We start from the raw sequence: 20,737 nt of genomic DNA on the forward strand, positions 1-20,737 counted from the left end.
TCAGTAACATCACCATACTGCTGTCACTCACTGCCCCACAGTTCACCCTCTGTGGAGCAGCTCCATGGGGACGTTGAGCTGCAGGAGAAACTGCTTCAGCTGAGCTGACAGAAAGATCCGTGAATTCTGATTTAGATTGAGCTTTCCTATTAAAAACACAGTTATTCACATTATCATTAATACTACACAGTCAGCCTATTACATTGAATAATGGCTATCCATTCAATCTATGGGAGCCTCAGCCTGATAGATATGTTGAAGGATATTCATTGAATATCAATTACCAATCGTACATTTTAGACACCAGATGCATTATTTGGCATCAATAGCTACAAATAGGCTGCCTCAACCCTGATCCTCTACAAACTTAACAGACTGAATAAACTACTAAACTAAACAAACATCATAGCAAAACGTATTCCTTCTCAAAACATGATTACTTATTAAATTACGTTACGTTACATTATTTAATTTGTCTACGACAAAAATAGATCGAACACATGAGGAAATCTGTGTCTCCTTCAAAATTAATGACAGAGTGCCCCCCCCCCTTCCCCCACACCTGTGTGTGGGAAAACAGTTGGGTTTTCATCATCAATAAGAAATAAAGTGTCTCCTATCAGATGTTCCCATGTGAGAAATGCAATGTTATAAAGCAACACTATAACCATATACAGTATAGTTTAGAAATATTATGTATAGGATAAAGACATAAGCCGAGGTCATAATGGCGTGCCACAGACAGTAAGTAGGTCCTTACATGAATATTATAGGAATATTACAGGGAATATGTCGTTAGGGGTTATGGCCAGGGTTGTCATTGTGTTTTACATCTTCGTGTGGGGGCTGACAACGACGCACCAGCAAATCGGGTGAGAGAGGAGGTCATCACCGTCTGGAAGGGGGAAGTGAGTGAGTGAGTGAGAGAGGAGGGAGAAGAGTGAGAGGGGGGGGGGGGAGAGGGAGAGAGGCTGGAGAACAGAGAGCAGCACTTGCACAAGGTGCTCTTTCGCTCTCAGACCCGCAGCGCTCAGAGATCAGGATGACCAGCCTCGGGATGTCTTAGAAAAGTATTTCACTTGGACGTGAACCATTTTGCATAACGGATGGATTGTATTGCTCTGTTGTCTTCTCGGACTACTGGAAACCTGAGAGCTTATTTTACGCACACGTGCCCACAGCGCTCACCGTGAGTCACTGGATGTCCGGATTAAAACACCGTGTGGATCTTTTTGGAGGGTACGAGAGAAATGAATTAGATGGATATCCAAATCAAATAGGTTTCCCGAAGAGTGGAATATTTTCTAGGCGTAACTCGCAGCCCACACATGGCTTTGCCAAACTCATCGGGGTCTCCCGGAGCTGGGACGCCCAACCCCAGCGTCATAGACCTGGGTACAATCTTCGTTGACTCCGACATCATATTTGGATTTACAAGTCATCTGTTGAAGAGAAAAACAAAGGTAAGAGTACCCTGCAGGGGTGACTGAAACACAGGTTATAACAAAGAATGATCTAATACGTCAGTGTGCGGGTAGCCTTTACAATCTATGTAAAATAGTGAGGAGACGGACAACTGGTGTTTGAAGGCTCTTACCGGTGTTCAGGACCTTGAACAGCACCTCGCAGCATCCTCAATCCCCTCACTGGCTCTCAAACTTCATCCCTGCATCTCACTCACCATCAGTTCGACTTATTGAACACTTTTGGAAAATGGAGCTGCAAATAAAAGTATCTTTGCCAGCGATGCACTTTACTTCTCCTAAACAATTGCTCGGCGTCAAGCTCTATATGGTCAAAAAAACTCCGAACGGGTCGACAGAATGACATTATAAGCTGCAATAATTAACACCCATCCGATTTAAATATGGTTGATAACTTATTGTAGGGGCGTTGTGGACGGTGAAAAAAATGCGACGACTCATCAATATCTTAGTTTTGTGTGTCTCAAAAATGTATATATTTGCATTTTGTTCACACAATCCTTTCCAGCCTTTCCCAATCTTTAAATGACAATATAAAATGCATTTGAGCGTTTTCATTTTTAAATCGACCCCTTCACGTCGATACACTTGGCATGAGCACTACCACAAGACAAAAGATGTGGGTTTCCCTAAATAGGTCGTTTGAGGGCAGGAAAAATAGGAATTGCTTAAGACCATGCGGCCACTGTCGCTTACATCACCCACATGCAATATTAAAAGTTCACCAATTAAATATTTAACCCTGGTACCTCCACCCTTGCAGTTTGAGAGATGCTGTTCTGCATTTCACCAGAGGATGGCGCCAGACACCAACAACACACAGAGGCAGCCCTGCGTCTCGAGGGAGGCAACAGTTGCTGAAACTGAGCGGACGCAGCTGAAACGAAACCCAAATGATCTATTTGATTATGCTCTATTATATTCTAAAGGATTGCCAGATAGACGAATGATCAACACTTACAGTCATTGGAATACAATCAGCGTAAAGCACCCTGAACTAAATGTATACATTTTCTGTAAGGTACTTAATGTGCATTTCAGCCAACAAACCATGTCCGTCTTGTGATCTTATTGAAAGGTACACACATTCATAATTTCCTGAACATATCATTTCTAATACTCGATTCCAATCATCACCAAGAGGAGCCCACGTGTTAACCTCCTCAACCCCAGTCAAAAAACCGTATTCAATCCCACAAAATGTTTACATTTGATACAAATGCAGTCTCAAAATACCCCTAAAATTACAGGCGAACATTTGTAGAACTTTTATGGAAGGATGATGCCATAAAAACATCGAGTCTGGGGTTTGACTATTTCTCTTAGTGTAAGCATCGTATAGCTTCAATGGAGATCTGAGACACTGTTATACACGTGAGACGGTCGCACTGTGTGGAATAGGATGCAAAGAGAAAGAGGAAATGTTTTACGGGGTTAAATTAGTAGACTAATATACCACACAGACAATTCAGAGTGGTCTATGGTGTAATAAGAGCTCTAGCCCGTCATATAGCCCCCTCACCCCACAACCCCTGCGCAGGAAAAGTTTTCTTCAGCCCTCCCATTCCAGGAGAAACACCGCCTCCTGTGCACCTCCTCTGCCAAAACCCCTCTGCTGTGAACTTATGGTACACACTCACCAGTTGCCTTCGACCTGCAGCTACTGGTCCAGTACAATCTGTCAGATGACTGGAAGCCCTCCGCCAGGTCTCCAGTCCAGCCTCTATGGCTCTACCCTGCGTTGAGAGTTTGGTGTTTGACGCAGACGTTCTCCTGAAGGTGTAACCTTGGTCCGGGAGAATGAGCTCCACTGGGTGTAATTCAGCTCCTGATGGAAGGGACCACAACAACCGCATGTTCACTGTGAGTGTCTCACTGCACGCCATTGAGTGTATTTAAAATAAGATCACGTAGGTTGTTGTGTCGTTTCCACCCAACTTAAAAGCAGCCACACGTGCGTCTCTGCGGTGCGCGCGTGGACAGGTGCTCTGTCTTTAAACGCGTCGTCAAGGCACAGACCAACAGTTTCACTCTCACAGCACTTGAGGTGTGACCTGATGTTGTTCCCGCAGTCGAAGTTAACCGAACTTTCCCCTCATGCTCAAGGTGGAGGGATGTCCGAGCGGAGAGTCTCCGGTAACCCCCAGGAAACGACTTCACTCTGCGGAGGACGCGCGGTGCAGTAGCCGGCCTCCCCCCGAGGGCGCCGGGTCTGTTTCCATCTCCGAGTCGGAGGAGAAGGGGGGCTTCTGCCAGCAATGTCAAAAGAAAGTCACACAGCTGAAGAAGCAGGCGCTAGCTCTGGCAGACGAAAATGCACTGAAGGTTGGTTTAATACGTTTTTTTCACACTCTTTTTAGGCCAATCCCATTAAAAATAAATCACAGTTTTGCAATAGGTCACTCCTTAAAGTTTGGAACACTGATATCACCCGAGCTGCATTTCACAGCATGTCTCGTTACGAAAACAGTCAAATTAGATTAAAACAAAACAAAAATCCAAACATGTGAGTTAAGTACAGCTTCTCGGTCTGAGCTGCTGTAACTTTGCTGGAGCACTATTGTCTTTTCTTGTCCACCTGCACCTGCTCCTCATGCTGGTATCGATGGACAATGAAATTCAATCCTCTTTATGGTTTATAATTGTACCTAGAAATCTCCCACCATCCATTTGTAAAGTTGTTTGTTGCATGCTAGACTTCAAATGCTGGCCTTGGATGTGAAAATGTAAGCCTTTGAGGCTTTGAAAGTGGCCCATTGTTCGGCTAAACAATGCTTATCTCTTTATTTTGCTGTTGGGTGTGTGTGTGTGTGTGTGTGTGTGTGTGTGTGGGGGGGGGGGGGGGGGGGGTCGGTTGAGTTGAGTTGAGTTGAAATGAGCGAGCTGCTCACGTTGGCGACTGAAGAGGAAGTTAAGTCTCAGTCGACCTTCGCTGTGCATTGAAAGTGTTCCTGTATGCTGCTCCCACAATTCCCACCGCTGTTAAATATAGGCTCTGAGACTGCTGTTGTTGTGGCGGGCCAGGTTTGCCCTCGGGTTGGTTCTCCTTTGTTGTCCCGTTTTAGAGAGAGAGAGTCCCAAAATTGGATAAAATTACAGCTTTTTAAGGCTCACCCCAAATCCCAGCGCACCCAATGTTCATACGGGACCAGGTAGACAAGGAACAAGGGGGCATTTCTGAAGCACCTGGGCTCTGTGTTTGAGACAGCTCCATGTGTGGTCTAATCTTTGTTCTAAGCATATCAGATCTATGTTCAGGTATCAGGTAAGTCCACCCTGTAAACACATTAAGCCTACCCCGTAACTGCCATTATCTGCCATGGGAACTGACCTCCCCTTTTTAGTGTGGGACCCTTCAGCATTGCTTTGTGGCCTTCACCAGGTGCTCTGTATTGTAGAAAGAGATGGGGGGCAGCCCCCCACCCCATTTGCTCTTGTTGATGGCTAAATTGGGCCTTAATTCTGGGGTGACAAACAGTGATGGCAGGGTGCTCTTATTGTACCAGAGTTATGGTATGGAAGGATAATAAACCCATTGTCTTTGTGAGCTTGAGCTGCCCACCTGTTGGGACTCATAGGATGGACGTGGTTATGGATGATCGCTTCCAAATTGCTTCCTCCTTGGAGGGAATAAGGTCAACAGGGTGACTCAGGTGGTCTGAGATCAGGATACCTGCAAAGGTTTGGCCAGTGTTGTGTCTGTTGCTGTCATGGGAAAAATGAGAGCGGAGACTGTTTATCCGAGGTTGCACTTCCCCTCCCTCCCCATCCGCCGGCCGTCCCGTTTTTGTGAAGAGGAAGTCTGCTCGGTCCCCAGACATCCCTCCCGCTCACCCTGCTGGCAGACTTATTGTTTGAGCATAGTAGTAGAAGTGAGTGGATAAAAATGCAAGAAAGATTGTTTGGGTAGAGTGAATGTGCTTTTCAACATGAAAAGTACTGGAGGGAAAGTTCCCTGTTTACACGCACGCACGCACGCACGCACGCACGCACACACACACGCACACAACACACAACACACAACACACAACACACACACACACACACACACACACACACACACACACACACACACTGAAGCCCTCCCAGACAGCTTTTGTGTTTTCCTGTTTGGGTTTAGAGGAATCTGCTCGGGCTCTGTCCTGCATGTCTGCAAATATAAGGAAGTTAAGGCCTTTCCCCTCCACACTGTAGCCTAGATGCGTATGGGGGAACCCTGGCAACGACGAAGTAAAGGTTTTGCAAAGAAACCACATGGCCAGCATTATAAAAATATTTCTTTATGTGTCAACATCCACATATGTTTCATGCTTCCTGCTTTTAAGTGTCAGCCTCATTTCAAGAGCAACAGTGCACATGCTCTTGTGTTTGACAACTTTTTGAAACTATGTAAACTATGCATGCAACTATATTGCCCTTTTATACATTTAACATGCAATGATTTTTTAATTATTAATATTTTATGACATTGTGTTGAAGGGCTCAACCCCTAAATTAACCTTGTTGAAATTATGTCCTTGAGCTACAACCCTTAAGTTTCAGCTGCCGCTGCACATTTTATATTATTCAGACAGCAGATGATTAAAAAAAGCCTGGGAAAAAATGCCCTTTGCTAAAAGCCAGGCCGAAAGAGCAGATACACTGACAACCTTCAGACCGGATCTAATCGAGGGAATTCACCTACCTAATTTGCATAATTAAACCTACACTAAATAATACCTTCAGTAGTGAATAGCAGACAGTCTGGATTCAATAATTGCAGACTGTGTTTATTGTGGCTGGACACAGTGGCTAGGTGAGGTATGATATAAAGAAAGACGATCACTTCAACCTCAACTTCAAAAAAAGCAATTAGCCTCTGACTGTAATCAGAGGCTGTGGATTAGATCTAACCGGTTTATACATGCTAACTGTTCTCTGCTTTCTTGTTAGTCACTGACTAACAGGTTGATTCTCCGTATGTTGGTTGTGTGTGTGCTGATGAGATGAAATGAGAGGAAAGTGTTTTTTGTGCCTGTGTCATCAACCATCTAGTGAAAAAGTGAAGAGAGTGTCATTGGCAACAAAAGGCTTGGATTAGGTTTGTATGGAGCCAGCGGCCTGCGGTCCTTGTGACCTGTAAGGACCATAATGTCTCGCCTGCAGCAGCTCAAGCCCCTCAGTCACAGCTTAGACAGAAGCTCTGTCACTTGATATCTGTTTTTTGAAAAGGCTAACTATAATTGTATTTGCTGATCCATGAGAGAGATGACATTAAAGGACAATGGGAGCCAAAAAGGAAATGCAAGGAGGTGCATCATGGCTATGGTTCGAAGAATATTTCACGAACAAGTTGTGCAAAACTACTTTGGGTGCTAATTCACTTTCTATCAAAGATCGATGTCTCTACGGTTAATGTGTAGCTGGAGCCAGCAGCCAGTTTCCCCAGATTAGCATAAAAACAGGAAATAAGGAAAGACAGCTCCAGTAGCCTCGCCCTCTCCAAACCTCTGGAACTCAGTAATTAGCACACTACATCCTATATGTTTAATCGGTACGAAAAGCAAAGAGTAAGACATACATGTTTCGGTTATCTGTTAATATATATATATATATATATATATATATATATATATATATATATATATATATAAGCTGTAGCTACATGTTGAGCGTATAGACATGAGAGTATCAATCTTTTCATCTAATTTTCTGCAATAATGTGAATAAGCACATCTAACTATTCTTTTAAAATGTCTGCAAAGAATACTTTTTTGTTGCCCTCAAAGGCTATATATAAAGTATGGATTTCTACTGCTCAAACTGAAGGTTGGAACATGGAAACATATGGAGTATTTTCAAGCTACAAGCCGTAGTTCTCGAGCAGACACGTTGGGGTTTGGTATGTTGCAGACTGCAGGTCAATAATAAAGTAAGCAGAGCTAAAAACCCACTCATAAATACTGAGGCCTATGAATATACAAGCGCTCTTGGACCTTGTGTGCTCCACCAGTTCACTGACTGATTAACAGAGAACGTCCTGCAGGGCCGTGAGGACTTGAACATTTGGATTAAGTGGAGCCGTTTGAGGTTGAGGTCAGTTGCAGCCAGGTCTTACCTATCTGATGACCTTTGCCCTCTGCATATGGGGAAACTGCATTTAGGACCAGGTCACTCTGGAGATGAAGGTGTAATGAAGTTAAATCTTACAGAGGCCGAGCCAACCACCAGCTAATCATGAATCCTGTGCACTGCTGATGTATGCACCATGTGTCCAAGCCTATTATGGATGATGTGTACAAGTGTGACTATGAATGTGGCTAAAGGAATTAATTTGTTCCATGAAGCCTTTTGCCAGTTATTTTCATATGAATTCATAAATTATGGGACCAGTAATTCTCACAAACGACTCATTTGGATTCATGTTTGATTTGTTTCCGCTTTGTTCGTTATTTGAACCTTGATCCACTTAACATGCAGAGTTATTAGTGAATTCATTTAAATTTGTCAAATCGTGTTTTGTTTCCTTAAGCACAGAAGAAAGGAAATTAATCATCCATTTCATTGACAACATTTTTCCTGGCCAAAAAGTCTGAGTTTATTCGACTGTGTGTGAAATAAATTATAATTTATTTCTACACAGCCATATGTGTGTTGGGTGCCATTTTTTGAATGCATTCTGTGCCTGCTGGCCCATTTATGGCTTTGTATAGCTGTCAAAGAAAAAGTGAGTGTTTCCTATGGCCAAGGAGCCTTTGTTGGTAATGTCACTTTGCATAGATGAGTGTCTAAGAGAAGAAGAAGAAGAAGAAGAAGAAGAAGAAGAAGAAGAAGAAGAAGAAGAAGACGAAGAAGAAGAAGAAGAAGAAGAAGAGGTGTTACTTCTCCTTTGTTGACTGACCTCTGACCTTTCTGTCAGCTCTCCCGCTCTTAATGGTGGGTTAGGGTTTCAGCGGACCGACCTGGTTTGGAACAGGTGTACGCTGCCAGGTTCGCTGCAGGAGGGCAGACGACAGGACAGAGTGACTGGCAGACTGATGGAGGGAAGGATGGAAAAAAGACTATGTGAAAAACCCTTCTGGCTGTGAAACTTGAGCTAACGCGGAGTTAAAACAGAGCATGACGATATTATTCTATTCACCTCTAAGCACCTGAGCCCCTGGGGCTCTCCGTGGTGTGCATGTTGTGTGCCTGTGTGCCTGCTCAGCAGTGCATGCACTCCAGAGAGCCTGGGAGGAGATGAGAGACGAGGCAGGAGAATAGAGGAGCCTCTGGGCTGAGCCGTCCCCTCGCCTCATCCCTGCATGCAGTGTGACTTCTGCTTTATGGCATGTGGCTGTATTAAACCGCAGAGCAATAATCTGGTGTCAAGTGGTGCAGAGACCATAGACATCAGTCATGGCGCTACCGTGCTGTACTGTATCTGTGAGCCTCAGCAGCATGCAGCTGTCCACTGCCAGTTTACCTCAAGTCTTCAGAGCTTCATTCATTCACTCTTTCAGCTGCCAGACTCCTCTTCATGTGACCAATTTGCATGCATTATATTCTCTTCTTTTAAACCCACGACAGGGGCTGGGTATTGCACAATAATGTGTCCGTTGTAGCAAGTATTAAAGACTGTGAAGTACTTAAACCTGGCATCAAATGTGTTGATAGATTGTTATAATCATATCAGCTTATTCTTTCATTAGACAGTTCTCTATTTAAACAAAGGTTTGCCCCACTGTATTTTACATTCAATAATTGTGCCTACTATTGTACAATGAAAGAACGCTTTGGTGTAATTCTTAAAGTAAAGTATTAAAAAACCCTATCATTTGGTCGTTGTATAAAACTTGGCTGTCCATTGAGAGTAGCATTACAAAAGTAGTATTACAGTACAGTGGACATGTGGCATAGAAGGACTCAGTTGGCTAACTTTTCAGTTCAAGTACTGCAGGAATTTAATTGTCCTGGAAGAAAATTCCTTCATGGTCCTACTCTTCAAAGTAGCTGACTTTCATTGTCCAGAAACCTTTTTTTCTAACCTTCAGGCAGTTCTGGAATGAATGCTCCATCTTCACTATGTCTGCTTTTATTTTACATCTTTAATTTACTGAGCTGAAAGTGAATTGACCCCAATTGTTGCAGCCCAGTTCACTTCTTATCGCAATTGCAAGGGTAAATTGCTACGAGGCAGAGTGCAGGAAATGGGTTCAGGGTGCGCAGATGCAAGGGTTGATGGGTCTGATGGAAACTAGCCGAAGCTGCAGTAAGGCTGATGCTCAATGCCTTTCATCAAAAGGACAGGGAAGAAATCTGTCAGAGGAGGAATTCTCCACCTGGAATAACTGCCATTCCTTACGTCTGCACTTGGCGGCCGGTTGCTCAGAAGAGCGGATCGACGGCGGGCAAGATGAAACAGGAACTGACTGAGGCTCCTCAGCAGATGCCCACTTACACACACGCAATCTACATACACAGGCACGTGCACACAAGTGAACTCATGCGTGAGCTCAGACACTCGCACACAGATGCACAGAGTTTACCTGAATGTGTCCTCTTCTGGCCATCTGGCCCTCTCTGGTTCGGCTGCATGCCACTGTAATGTCTACAGAGAGCCGTCCAGATGTTCCCTCAGTTACCTGTCAAGGTGAGAAGAGCAATTTAGAGCTGCTTAGACCTGGGAATTTACTTTGCTGCCTGTAGATATTGTAAAGGTTGCAGTGCCTATCTCATTTACTAAAGTCAAATATGTAAAGACGACCTACAGCTATTCAGTAAAGACGTTCAATCAAAGTATGTGACATGGGAGACCAGCTGCGTTATTACCTGTATAATGAGAATAAGAAGGCAATAAGCTATGGCTTCATGCTTGGTAGAGCGTCGTAACTTTTCTTAAATCCCTGTAAATGTTGGCCAGAAGTGGCCCGTTACATTGAGAAACCGTGGCGCATCTTAAGAAAGAACTGGTACCACACTATTAGGATTAAAAAAGAATAGAGAAGAAGAAAAGAAGAAAGATACAGACAGGAGACTGTGAGCTTAGCATAGCATAAAGACTAAAGATAGGAGAAACAGCTAGCCTGGGTCTGTCAAATAGTAAAAAACAGAACTCTTTGCTTTCACACTTCAGTTATTGTAAAGATGTGTTAATTTGTGAGCTTTACATGTATATTGGTGGTGGACATAGTTTAGGAAGCTGTTTCCCGCTGTTCCATCTCTATGTTATGCTAAGAAGGAAACCTGCTAGCTAACATGAACTAGCTAGTCTCCTGGTTGTCGCTTCATATTTGTCGGTCAACGCTAACTCTTAGCCAGAAAGTTTAGTGTGAATACCAACATGTCTATTCCTATAAACAACATGTTTTTTGGCAACATGCTAGCTTGCATTGCGCAATTTAGTCAGTTATGTGTGGCCATTTTGAGTTGGTGCAATAATATTTAAAGTACCTATTCACAGGTGTATATTTACTCAGTCAGGCAAAATTGAGGCCTGGTTTTGCTTTATTAGCGATCTTTTCAGTTAAAGCACCAGCTAATGCTGGGATTGTGACAACACCTATATACTTTAGCTGTTTCCCCATTGTTAGTGTATTTGAAGAATGATTGCCATGCATAATAGCACTTGTCAGAATGGGTTTGCTGCTGTTTGGTGAAGGATCATGTGTTACAATGAACCAGACTGAAATGAAACAATGGATCTGCTGTCTAGGCTGGCAGGGCGATGTGCTGCAGCACAGCACAGGTCTGCAGAGCATGAGAACGGAGCAACAAAGGCAGAAATGTCAATGAGCAAATGACACAAATGCAACAAGAAATGTAACCAGTGGGAATTAATCAGTTTGACTTGTTAATTTAGGGCAAGCCGTGTCTGATTCTGAGTATGTGCGTATGCATGTTTTATGCACTCTGCGCTGCCACTGCCCAGCTCCCATATGTCATGGTGAAGTGAGACGTGCATGATCCAGCCAGACTGCAGTCTATTATTGAGTCTGATTCAGAGTATTGGAAAAAACATAGTTGTTGAGATACATGAGATACATCAAGATGGTACACAGACACCGAGGAGCACTGCGTTGGAGGTAATCTCCTGCTGGCTCCATAAAAAGTGTTCAATTTGACAGCAGGCCTTGTGGTAGCAGACAAATCGCCTGGCTTATAGCAATGTGCTGAAAGAGAATGCCAGTGCTGTGTGTCCTTGCCAAGATGGATAGGCAGACAGCAAACTCTGGTCAGTTTGGGCGTGGCTCACTTGCTCACAGCAAACAGTGGATCAGTGGAGTATGGTTCCTTAGTGGACTCAACATTGCTTTGTTTGTTTTCCTCTTTGGCAGATGTTAATGGGACTTCTACTATACTACTTCTCACCTACCAAGTCAGAAGATGTCCTCTTTGGCAACATTTACCCCCAGAGTGTGGCGCATTGAGTGTTGGATGTTGATGTTTGAAGAGCATTTTTACAAAAATGAAATCTGTGATCAATGTTTATTAGCAATCCTGTTTCTGAATGAACATTGTCAGGTTACAGTTGCTTTTTTTGCAGCAACTGTAAAGGAACTGTAATTTATTTCCTACTTACACTAAAAGACAAATGATTAAATGATAAACTGAATTTTGTATTCAAGTTAAAGGAATGTTTAAATATGATGTACAGTAAGGGGTAATATTGCTGTAAATAAGCCAAATGTATTACATTTGCACTATTGATTATTAGCCTATTAGCCACCTATGACAAAGTTATTATTATCACCTCACAAAGCTTATGTTGAACGTGATAGCAAATAGTGGCTTATTTACCCATCAGGCATACATATAGCATGTATTAGCATGTGTGAGTCATGTCTCTGGCCGTCTGACACATGTAAGCCAAATATTCAATTTTTTGTAGCTCCATTTTAATCTTCACCAACTCCTGTGGGAAATACCCTTGAGTGGATACATACAAGTACAATTGCAAAGCTTGTAACCCGAGTAAGCTAACTCAAAGTTAATGGATATGGACTCCATACAAGCTACTTTGAGGTAGTGTAATACTCTTTCTCACTATAGTAATTTTGTTAACAAAGTCATTTTCCCAACAACAACGATCCCAACAATCTCATTTTTAGTTTGGGACTACTGGGTGCATGTTGATGTCTGTTCCTAGAGGAGCCTCTCAGTGACCAACATAAGTAAACTGTGCAGCTGCTGTGTGAATGCACCAGTGTGCTTTCATGTCATATTTCTAAATATATATGTCTGGTTGACAGTATGCATGCATATCCCCGTGTTATTCTATTTGTGTTTGTGTAATAGTAGATGGATTGTGATGGTTGTGTTGTGATTGGTAGATGGGTTATGTTAACCTGTCTTTCTGGCCTCCCCAGCTATGCGTTGGGCTATTCTTTATTGTTGGGAGCTCATTCTGATAAGTATATAGTGCTCCATAAATCCTGGCACAGTGTGAAAATGCTAGTCAAAGTTCACGCTGCTCATGTTCATTTCATGCTTGAGTGTCCAGCTCCGTGAGGCCGGATGAGTGCGTGTATTGATGATGTGTGAATGTGCGTGTAAGTACCAGAGGAAGAAGAAAGAGACAAAGCACATTCAGAGTCCCTCCATCCTTTCCACTTTACCACAGAAGTCATCCATCTTTCTGAACTTAACTGCTACCAATTTATGATTGCATTATTACACTCAGTTTTATAAAACGCAGGCCTGGTGGTGGTCTGGTAAATGGAGAAGGTGACTGGCCAGTGCCATTACTCTGGTACTTGGCAGGCTTAGCTTAAGGAGAAATATCATATCAGCCCTGCTGTTTTTTGACTTGCCCGTGGTTTGGTGCTTAGAGGTGCTTATAGGTGCTTGGCTGGGCAATATTTCGATACGATAGTTTCTTAACTTTCAATGAAATCATGTCATCATTAAATCATATATTGAGTTATCAATTAAGTCCTGTAAATTGATAATAACAAGCATATACTAACAACTCAAATTGCTAATGGTTTATCTACAAGTCACTCAGTTATTAGTCTAATTATTGGTCTGTTAAAATATCCCAAACCTCTGATTTCCAACAAAACATTGATCCCCTCTATAGACAGAAGGGGCAGAAGAAGTGTTGCAGCACATAAATCATTTTTATTTCATTATGACAGAATGACTTTTCTTAGCAATTTGCCTGCTGACATTTTAAAGGAAATGGCATCGTGATGCATTTTACAAAATGGCAGCAAAGTTGCTTTTAATCCCGTGGAAAACTGTGTTGCTGAGTTTCTCAATAGGCGGAACACCGAAAAGGTCAACCTTCACTGTATGGATTTTCATAATGGATTTTCACCAGAAAGAAGTACACTAGCAGCAGTGTTTGTCTGTGAGTGGCAGGAGAGGTCTTTATCTCAGAGTTTTTGCACAAAACGTTTGAGAAGCTTCCAAAGCAGCAACGGCCGAGAACTTTATCATAAAAAAGAAGAGTATAGCCTCAAGTACTGACACCTGACAGCTTTCCTTTTAAATATCTGTCTCATCCAATGACCTGCTCGGCAGAAAAAGGCACTCAAATGTGTGGATACAAGTGTTACATTGTGCCTTGAACCTTGAGAAACAGTAAAGAAAAGCACATTTACTTTGGAGGTCAAAGAAAAACAATGTAAATGAGGCTAATTCAATTTATATTCAGAACAGCACATATATTCAGTGCTGTCTTGAGAAATGATGCTGTCTTGAGCTTGTCATTAATCCCAGCGGATGCGTGTGGTGTAAACCTTCCCCTGCCTTCTCCCATGATCCGACTCCCATTAATACATCCGTCCTTTATGCTTCCCCTCTTGTTACCACCGCTCTATTTTATGATGTCACTCTCTCCACTGAAGAGCTCTGGGCTGTTTTATCTCCTTCGTGTGTGTCGGGCACTTAAACGTAAACCTCTCTGTTTACGAGTCCCAAACTGCCTCTCCATCCTCTGTGTTTGCTGCTCAGTATCAGTTCAGCATCGCCCATAAAAATACAGCTATCCTCGCTGTTCTGGGGACTCGCTGCTGGGCCTCGCTCTGCAGACCCCCAGCTAAGTGCTGCCCGATTCCCATGCTGGGTGTGAGAACACGTCTGCAAGAGAGTGTGTGGACAATGTGCACATGGTTATTCAGAGAATTGTCTCTTTGGCCCAACTGAATGTAGTTTGTTTGCCTTGGCAATTCACTTATCTTTAGAGCTGCTTTCAGTTAGTATTTTGTTCATAGACGCTGGCGTTTATTTTAAAAATTATCATTATTAATATATGCTTCTCTCAGAAGCAGGTAAATCAACATGATAGATAATAGCTGTTGTTTACTGTTCTAAATATATAACATTTTATTTAGCATAAGGGCTGGAATGCCTTTGAACGTGTCTGTGCAACACTGAAATGCTTCCCTCCCTCTGTGAAAAGGCTCACCTGTGTCTCTGGCCTTGGTGATTTCCTGAATGGCTTTACTGTTCAGAGGTGGCGTAGAGGCTGCTGTTGTGTTCAGTGCGCTGACTCTTTGCTGTCAAAACGTACAAAAACAGGGTCCTTCTCTCATGTCCAGACAGCTAGCGGGCCGGTTTAATTTACACGGGCTTTGTCAGCTTTAATTTGAGGTTTAAGCAATGTGTTGGTTTCCAGGGGGGGAGGGGGGGGGCGTTAGACCTACAAAGCAATGCTTACCTTTGACTTGACTTCATGAGATGTTCAGATATATTTCATAGGATCAACATCTACAATTAATCTTCCCTTGTGGTTTTAATCGGACTTGTAAATGCACGAATCGTGGTTTTTCTCTTTTACTTTTCTTTTATCTGCTGCTCCTGCCCCCTAACACAGTTAAACATGCAAAATGTACGTATTCAATTTCTATAAAAATGTCCTTCTGTCAGTGTGAGCATTTCTTCACCAAAATGTATTCACCGCTGTCAAACGGTCATTACTACTTCCATCTAGCGAGACGCTACCCTCCTCCTCCTATTCTGGCCATCCACTGACCCCTCGGCCTCCCATCATCCCATGCTGGGCATTTTTCGTCTTCATCTCTTTGTGAGTGGGAGGCTGTTTTGGCTTCAGTGACCAATGGAGGGGTGAAACCAGGGCACACTTGAACTCCCATAGTGCGGTCACTGTGGACCACATTTGAACTGGATTTGACCCGTCAGACTCAACCGGATTTGGGTGTTTTGATCTCATTTATGCACTTCTTATGCATTTACATACACATCTAGAATCAGTTTTCAGCAGCGGTTGGTTCCCATGCTAGAAAGCATTTAAGAAAGTGGTTCCTGCTCGAGTTGTTAAGTTATAGAGGGTGCTGTAAAAGCCCTACAGTAGCCATTCAAAGTCATGGTGGCGCTGTGGGGATGGATGGCTTGAGGCTGCTGCAGCAGCGGAACAGTACTTAATTAGCTCATAAACAAAGGCTGGTGGGGGATCAGAGAGGGCAATCTAAGTGGCCCGTTCCTTTGAGCTTCTCTTGCCTTCAACAAAGCCCCTCTAATGGCCCCGTCACTCCGCTTGTTGTGTCTCACTACGGTGTGCTTCCTGACAACATAAAAGGCTCACATTCCCAAAAGAGCCTCAGACAAGAGACGATACCCATCCACACCTCCTTTGGCCAGCCGCGCCCTCTATCCTTCCTCTCGCTGCTAGATATTGACAGTGCTCCTCCGCTCACCTCCACGGTGTATATTTGGTTCCCCGTGGCGACCACTGAAGCTTTCATCTCCCCTCTTTCAGTCTTGTGTCCGTGACTTTGGTGGTCTGTTTTATTGCGTCCCTTTGTGGGCCCCTTTGCTGGCACGCTACTGGGAGACTGTGAGGAAGCGCATGACTGTGCCAGGATCTTGAGAGATTATTCAAACTTGACATTAAGACAGGTGGGTAAATCGTGTGTGTGTGTGTGTGTGTGTCAGGTGTGCATGCCTGTGCGTCACAGTGGCGTGGTGTCCATGTTTGAACAAGACAGTGAGTGTGTTATTTTTTGTATGTTTGGACACGAGGCCCTCTAAAGAAAACAGCCGTCCACCGCCACACGAGGACGGCCAGGCAGCAGGTCGGAGGCAATTTCTGCTTGTTTGTGCGCCTATGTTATCACCTCCTGTTTCCTGTCAAAACAGGAAAAAGACATGGGCGAAAATGGAAAAGTTAGGAAAGTGCTGCCTTGATGTGCGTTGGCTGGAGATCCAGCTCTGCCTGACAGTGACCCTCCTGGCCAGGAAAAACAGACCCTTTCGGGGCGTAACCCACTGCGGGATATTTCATGGTGTTATTTTTATCACTTTCACAAAGCACAGCGAGGGATGCTTTCCCCAGCTGTTGACACAGGTCTGGGTCATTTCTGTCTCCAAAACAGTGCAGGAGCAGCAGGCGGAGAAACAGAGGGAGACGTCCCATCTGGACGTGTCCCTTCGGCTGGCAGCCTCACATGATTGTGGTCTCTGTTTAGGAAGGGAAATCCTTTTTGACATTTCGTTAATCATGTAAGCGAGTCACTCCTTTTCTTTGGATGATCCCTGGACCTCCATCACAATACCTTTTCCGTTAGGCTGGAGTTGTCATGTGATTTTTATCCATCCATCACGCATATTTGTTCATTCTTTATAACACGTGCACACACACACACACACACACACACACACACACACACACACACACAGTAGGCCTGGTAAAAGCTCTTTTATGGGGCGTAACTGCGAGTACATTCCAGACAGTAGAGTCAACTATCAGTGTGTTTCAGGCGGCTTACTGCTGATGGCATGGCAGGTAAAAGCCTCGGCGTCTGCTGCGATATGGCTAAATGAGAAGGCAAGGACAGGCACGCTGCACAAACAGCTGATTAGGGAGTCAGCTAATTATTGACTGTTGAAAAATGATAGCCATCTCCCTCTCTGCTCTGCTTAGGGAGTCACTGTGTAAAACTGAGAGTTACTCTTGTGTGGAATTCCAAGTGGAGTTAAGTTTAGCTCTTTATGGGTTCTCTAAAAAAGAAAGAGCTGCTCGCACATGAATGCTATTGTTAGATTGACCAGAGTGCACGAAGCAGGCTTTTCGTTTTCCCAGCAATTTGTGTTGAGGCCTGAGGGACCTTGACTTGTATTCACTACCACTGCTGCAGTGGCCAAGTTTGACCTCATGGAGAATACTTTTTTTTTGTTATATTTGATCAGTAACTGAACATAAGACTTGACAGGTAAACATCGGCAATAGATCCTTCAGCACGTAGCGTCTAGAGCGGCAGCAGTGGTCTGCTCCTTTCTCCGTGACCCAGATTAAGATACGGCGTGGGCATGTTGACTGGGGTCGTTGTCATCAGCAGGCAGGTCGGAGTTCATTTGTCTTTCTTGACAGACCTTAAGGTGGTGTTGCAGTGCTTTGGTAGAAGGCCACACCGACGCTGACCTCCATGAGTCGTGCAATTAGTTACCCTTTGACCCCTCGGTCCCACAATCAAACTCAGGGCATGGACCGGGCATGCTTCTGCATCCCCAGACCCACTTTACACATGACTATGTGTGTGTGTGCGTGTGTGTGTGTGTGTGTGTGTGTGTGTGTTTGTAGGTCCAAAGGCACAGATGTAGCATGTGATTCACTCTGACATGATGAAATAGCTCGTTCTTCTTTCAGTCTACTTCACACTTTAAATTAAATAAATAAAGCGTTTGGAGTGATGCATAAGAATCTTCACCCCCCCCCAACCTAATGATATATCTGGCGACTTTCCATTCTCCACTCATAAATATATAAAAGTACCATTAGTCTGCCTCCGTCTGCTGCAAACCGTACAGCTTTCCTCCTTGAGTGACTATTGTTATTTAACTGATCTTAGCGGGGTGTTTCTCATGCTCTTAAGTGCAGTTAAAGCGCATCACTCAGGGCTCATGTAGCCAGACAGACTCAGATGAATGCCATCATACCCTTGAGCCAAACATATAAATCTCATTGCAGAGTCAAGCTCTCCATTTTCACTTTGTTTGACATGATCCGTCCTTGCAGTGTGGCTCTGAACATACAATTCAGCTGTGAACCTGCAGCTTCCTTCTGCTTCTCTCAAGACTGCGTGTTTCTCCATCTCAATGAATTCCTCAACTCTCTTCACCGCTCTTCTGTGTTTTGACATTTAATATGAGCAGTCAGAGAGAAAGCCCCTGAAGAATGGGAAGAGCACAATTCAAGACGGAACTCAACAGAGCTGCCAACAACTGGCGTCCCTGTCATGTGAATAGAGACGGTTTCGTAACTTGTTCCCTGTTTTGCATTTGGTTGGGCTGAGAAAAAAGATTGGCAGTCTCCATTTAGCTTCTGCCAGTGATTGTTGGGCCTCTTAGTCATGTAGAGGCTCGTTCACACAGGTGGATAAGATATGAAGCTTTCACAAATGGCTCTGCTGGAATGGGTTTATACCTCTGCTAGTCCTTTTTTCAGTCTGTCTGTTGTTTAATATTGTCTGTCGATCCGCTGGTTTAGTCCAGACTGAAACATCTTAACACAGATTCTCAGAGGATGATTCCTGCTGACTTTGTTGATCAGACTTTTCCTCTCGCACCAGCGGCAGGTCAACATTTCATGTGTTCAACACTTTGGTTTATGACCAAATACCTGCAAAACTAATATCATCCCCATCAGCCGGGTCTGTACTTTGTGCAAATGTCGTGCTGACGTGCTAAACTAAAGATGGTTAACAGTCAACCTGCTTTACGTGATAACATTGTCATTGTGAGCATGTTAGCATGCTGCCATTAGCATTCAGCATGAACAATGACACTGTGCCCAAGGTCAGCCTCACAGAGTTAGTTTAGTCTTGTTTCAGTGTGCTCAGCATTGTGCCAGGAAAATGTTCCATTCAACTTTTGTGAAAACATTATGAAATAAAGCACAATAGAATAAGTTAATCAATTAGAATTTCTTCATAAAAATAAATAGATATGAATGAATACTTTTCAGCCCAACCAATTCTCACCAACTCATTTGAATATTAAGTGAAATAGTTGCTTTTTGTTGCGGGCAATAAGGCCATTTGCAGGAGGCTATTGTTTCTCCCAGACAAAGTGGCCAAATGTGCACGTGAACACATTTTGATAAGCCAAGCATTTTCTAGGATGGTGAATGAAAATCCTTCGGACTCAGTAAGTGGATTAGTGTGCGCTATTCTCCACCGAGATAGTTCAGCCTACTTCCTTATCTCGCTGATGTTCAATTGAATATGTCTAGACATCTCAATTAGCAAGAAAAAACACACAAAACACAGCACATGGTTAGTGCTTATCTAGCAGTCCTCTCACCAGCTTCAACAACTAGTTCTCATAAACAGACGTTTTCCAGCCCTTCCTGGCTGAATGCACTGGGCTGATGTTTACATTTCTATTATTAGTGATAATTGTGTTCTCTGAGATGTCATTGGCATGGTAATGACATCTTTCATGATAAATTAGTATTCCCCCCTCTCTCTGTCTCACCTAGGCTGTTGCACCAGTCGGATTCTGCCGCTCGCAACTCTGCTGCTCCATTGTTCTCCCGACACGCAGCAGCTTTGTGAGACACAAAGCATGTCACTCTCTGAGATAAAGCTCTGCAGACTGGGAGCGGATGGGATAGGGACGCTCAGCACAGCTCACCTTGGCTCAGGGTGATTTGTGCTCTGCTGTATGAACACGTTTAGGGATCCAAAATGGGGAAGGTACCTTTCCCTCGTTCTACAATCCCTACGGCTTTGTGTTGCTAATCAGTCACCCTGTTGCTCTCACATCCGCCTCGGCACATTGGCCGATAAGTGAAAATTGAGATATCCTCCAAGTAAAAAAAAGTGTCATGCTCAACAATAACCACTTGCAGTGCCTCATTATGTGGCTTCAGGAACCAAATCTATAGTCACTCCATGTGTAGATAGGGAGTGGGAGGGAGACGGGAACTCCAGCAGCAACAGAAAACTTGAATATTTACCCAGTTGGCAGCTTGCCAGCGTAATTACTGTACCGTCCATTGCAAGAGAGTGGAGAGAATAATTGTTGTAGGATACTCAACATTTCACCTTGTCATCACTTTCACACCCTTCTATTTTCACGACTCGTATGCATGCTTTTACGCCATATAAAATAAGTCCAAAGCTCTCCTTTTATGTTTATGTGCTGCATGAAAAAGTATTTAATATTCGATCAAAATGACAAATTTCGATTAATTATGATCATGTTGTTGATGGGGTAGACTGAGATTTCTTTTCCATTATGGGATCTGGAGAATGTTGATGAAGATACCGTATGCAATTACTTCTGTTTGAGCATGAGTAACTCCCTTTGCATTTTTGTTTGATAGT

General features: G+C 43.6%; 1 protein-coding gene across 2 annotated transcripts in view; it reads left to right on the plus strand.

The window, feature by feature from the left end:
* Positions 1–1,035: 1,035 nt before the first annotated feature.
* Positions 1,036–20,737, plus strand: part of kif26ab (kinesin family member 26Ab) — a 65,362-nt gene continuing 45,660 nt past the window's right edge. Inside the window, exons 1-2 of one of the 2 annotated variants that reach the window (XM_034525541.1) lie at positions 1,036–1,463; positions 3,591–3,809. In XM_034525541.1, the coding sequence (XP_034381432.1) occupies positions 1,329–1,463; positions 3,591–3,809 (354 nt within the window). In that variant the 5' untranslated portion in view covers positions 1,036–1,328. Of the gene's footprint in view, positions 1,464–3,178; positions 3,348–3,590; positions 3,810–20,737 lie in introns of those variants that run through there. The other variant, XM_034525542.1, reaches the window with a different exon arrangement.

The sequence above is a fragment of the Cyclopterus lumpus genome, chromosome 22 (genome assembly GCF_009769545.1).
Source record: "Cyclopterus lumpus isolate fCycLum1 chromosome 22, fCycLum1.pri, whole genome shotgun sequence".
Lineage (NCBI taxonomy): Eukaryota > Metazoa > Chordata > Actinopteri > Perciformes > Cyclopteridae > Cyclopterus > Cyclopterus lumpus.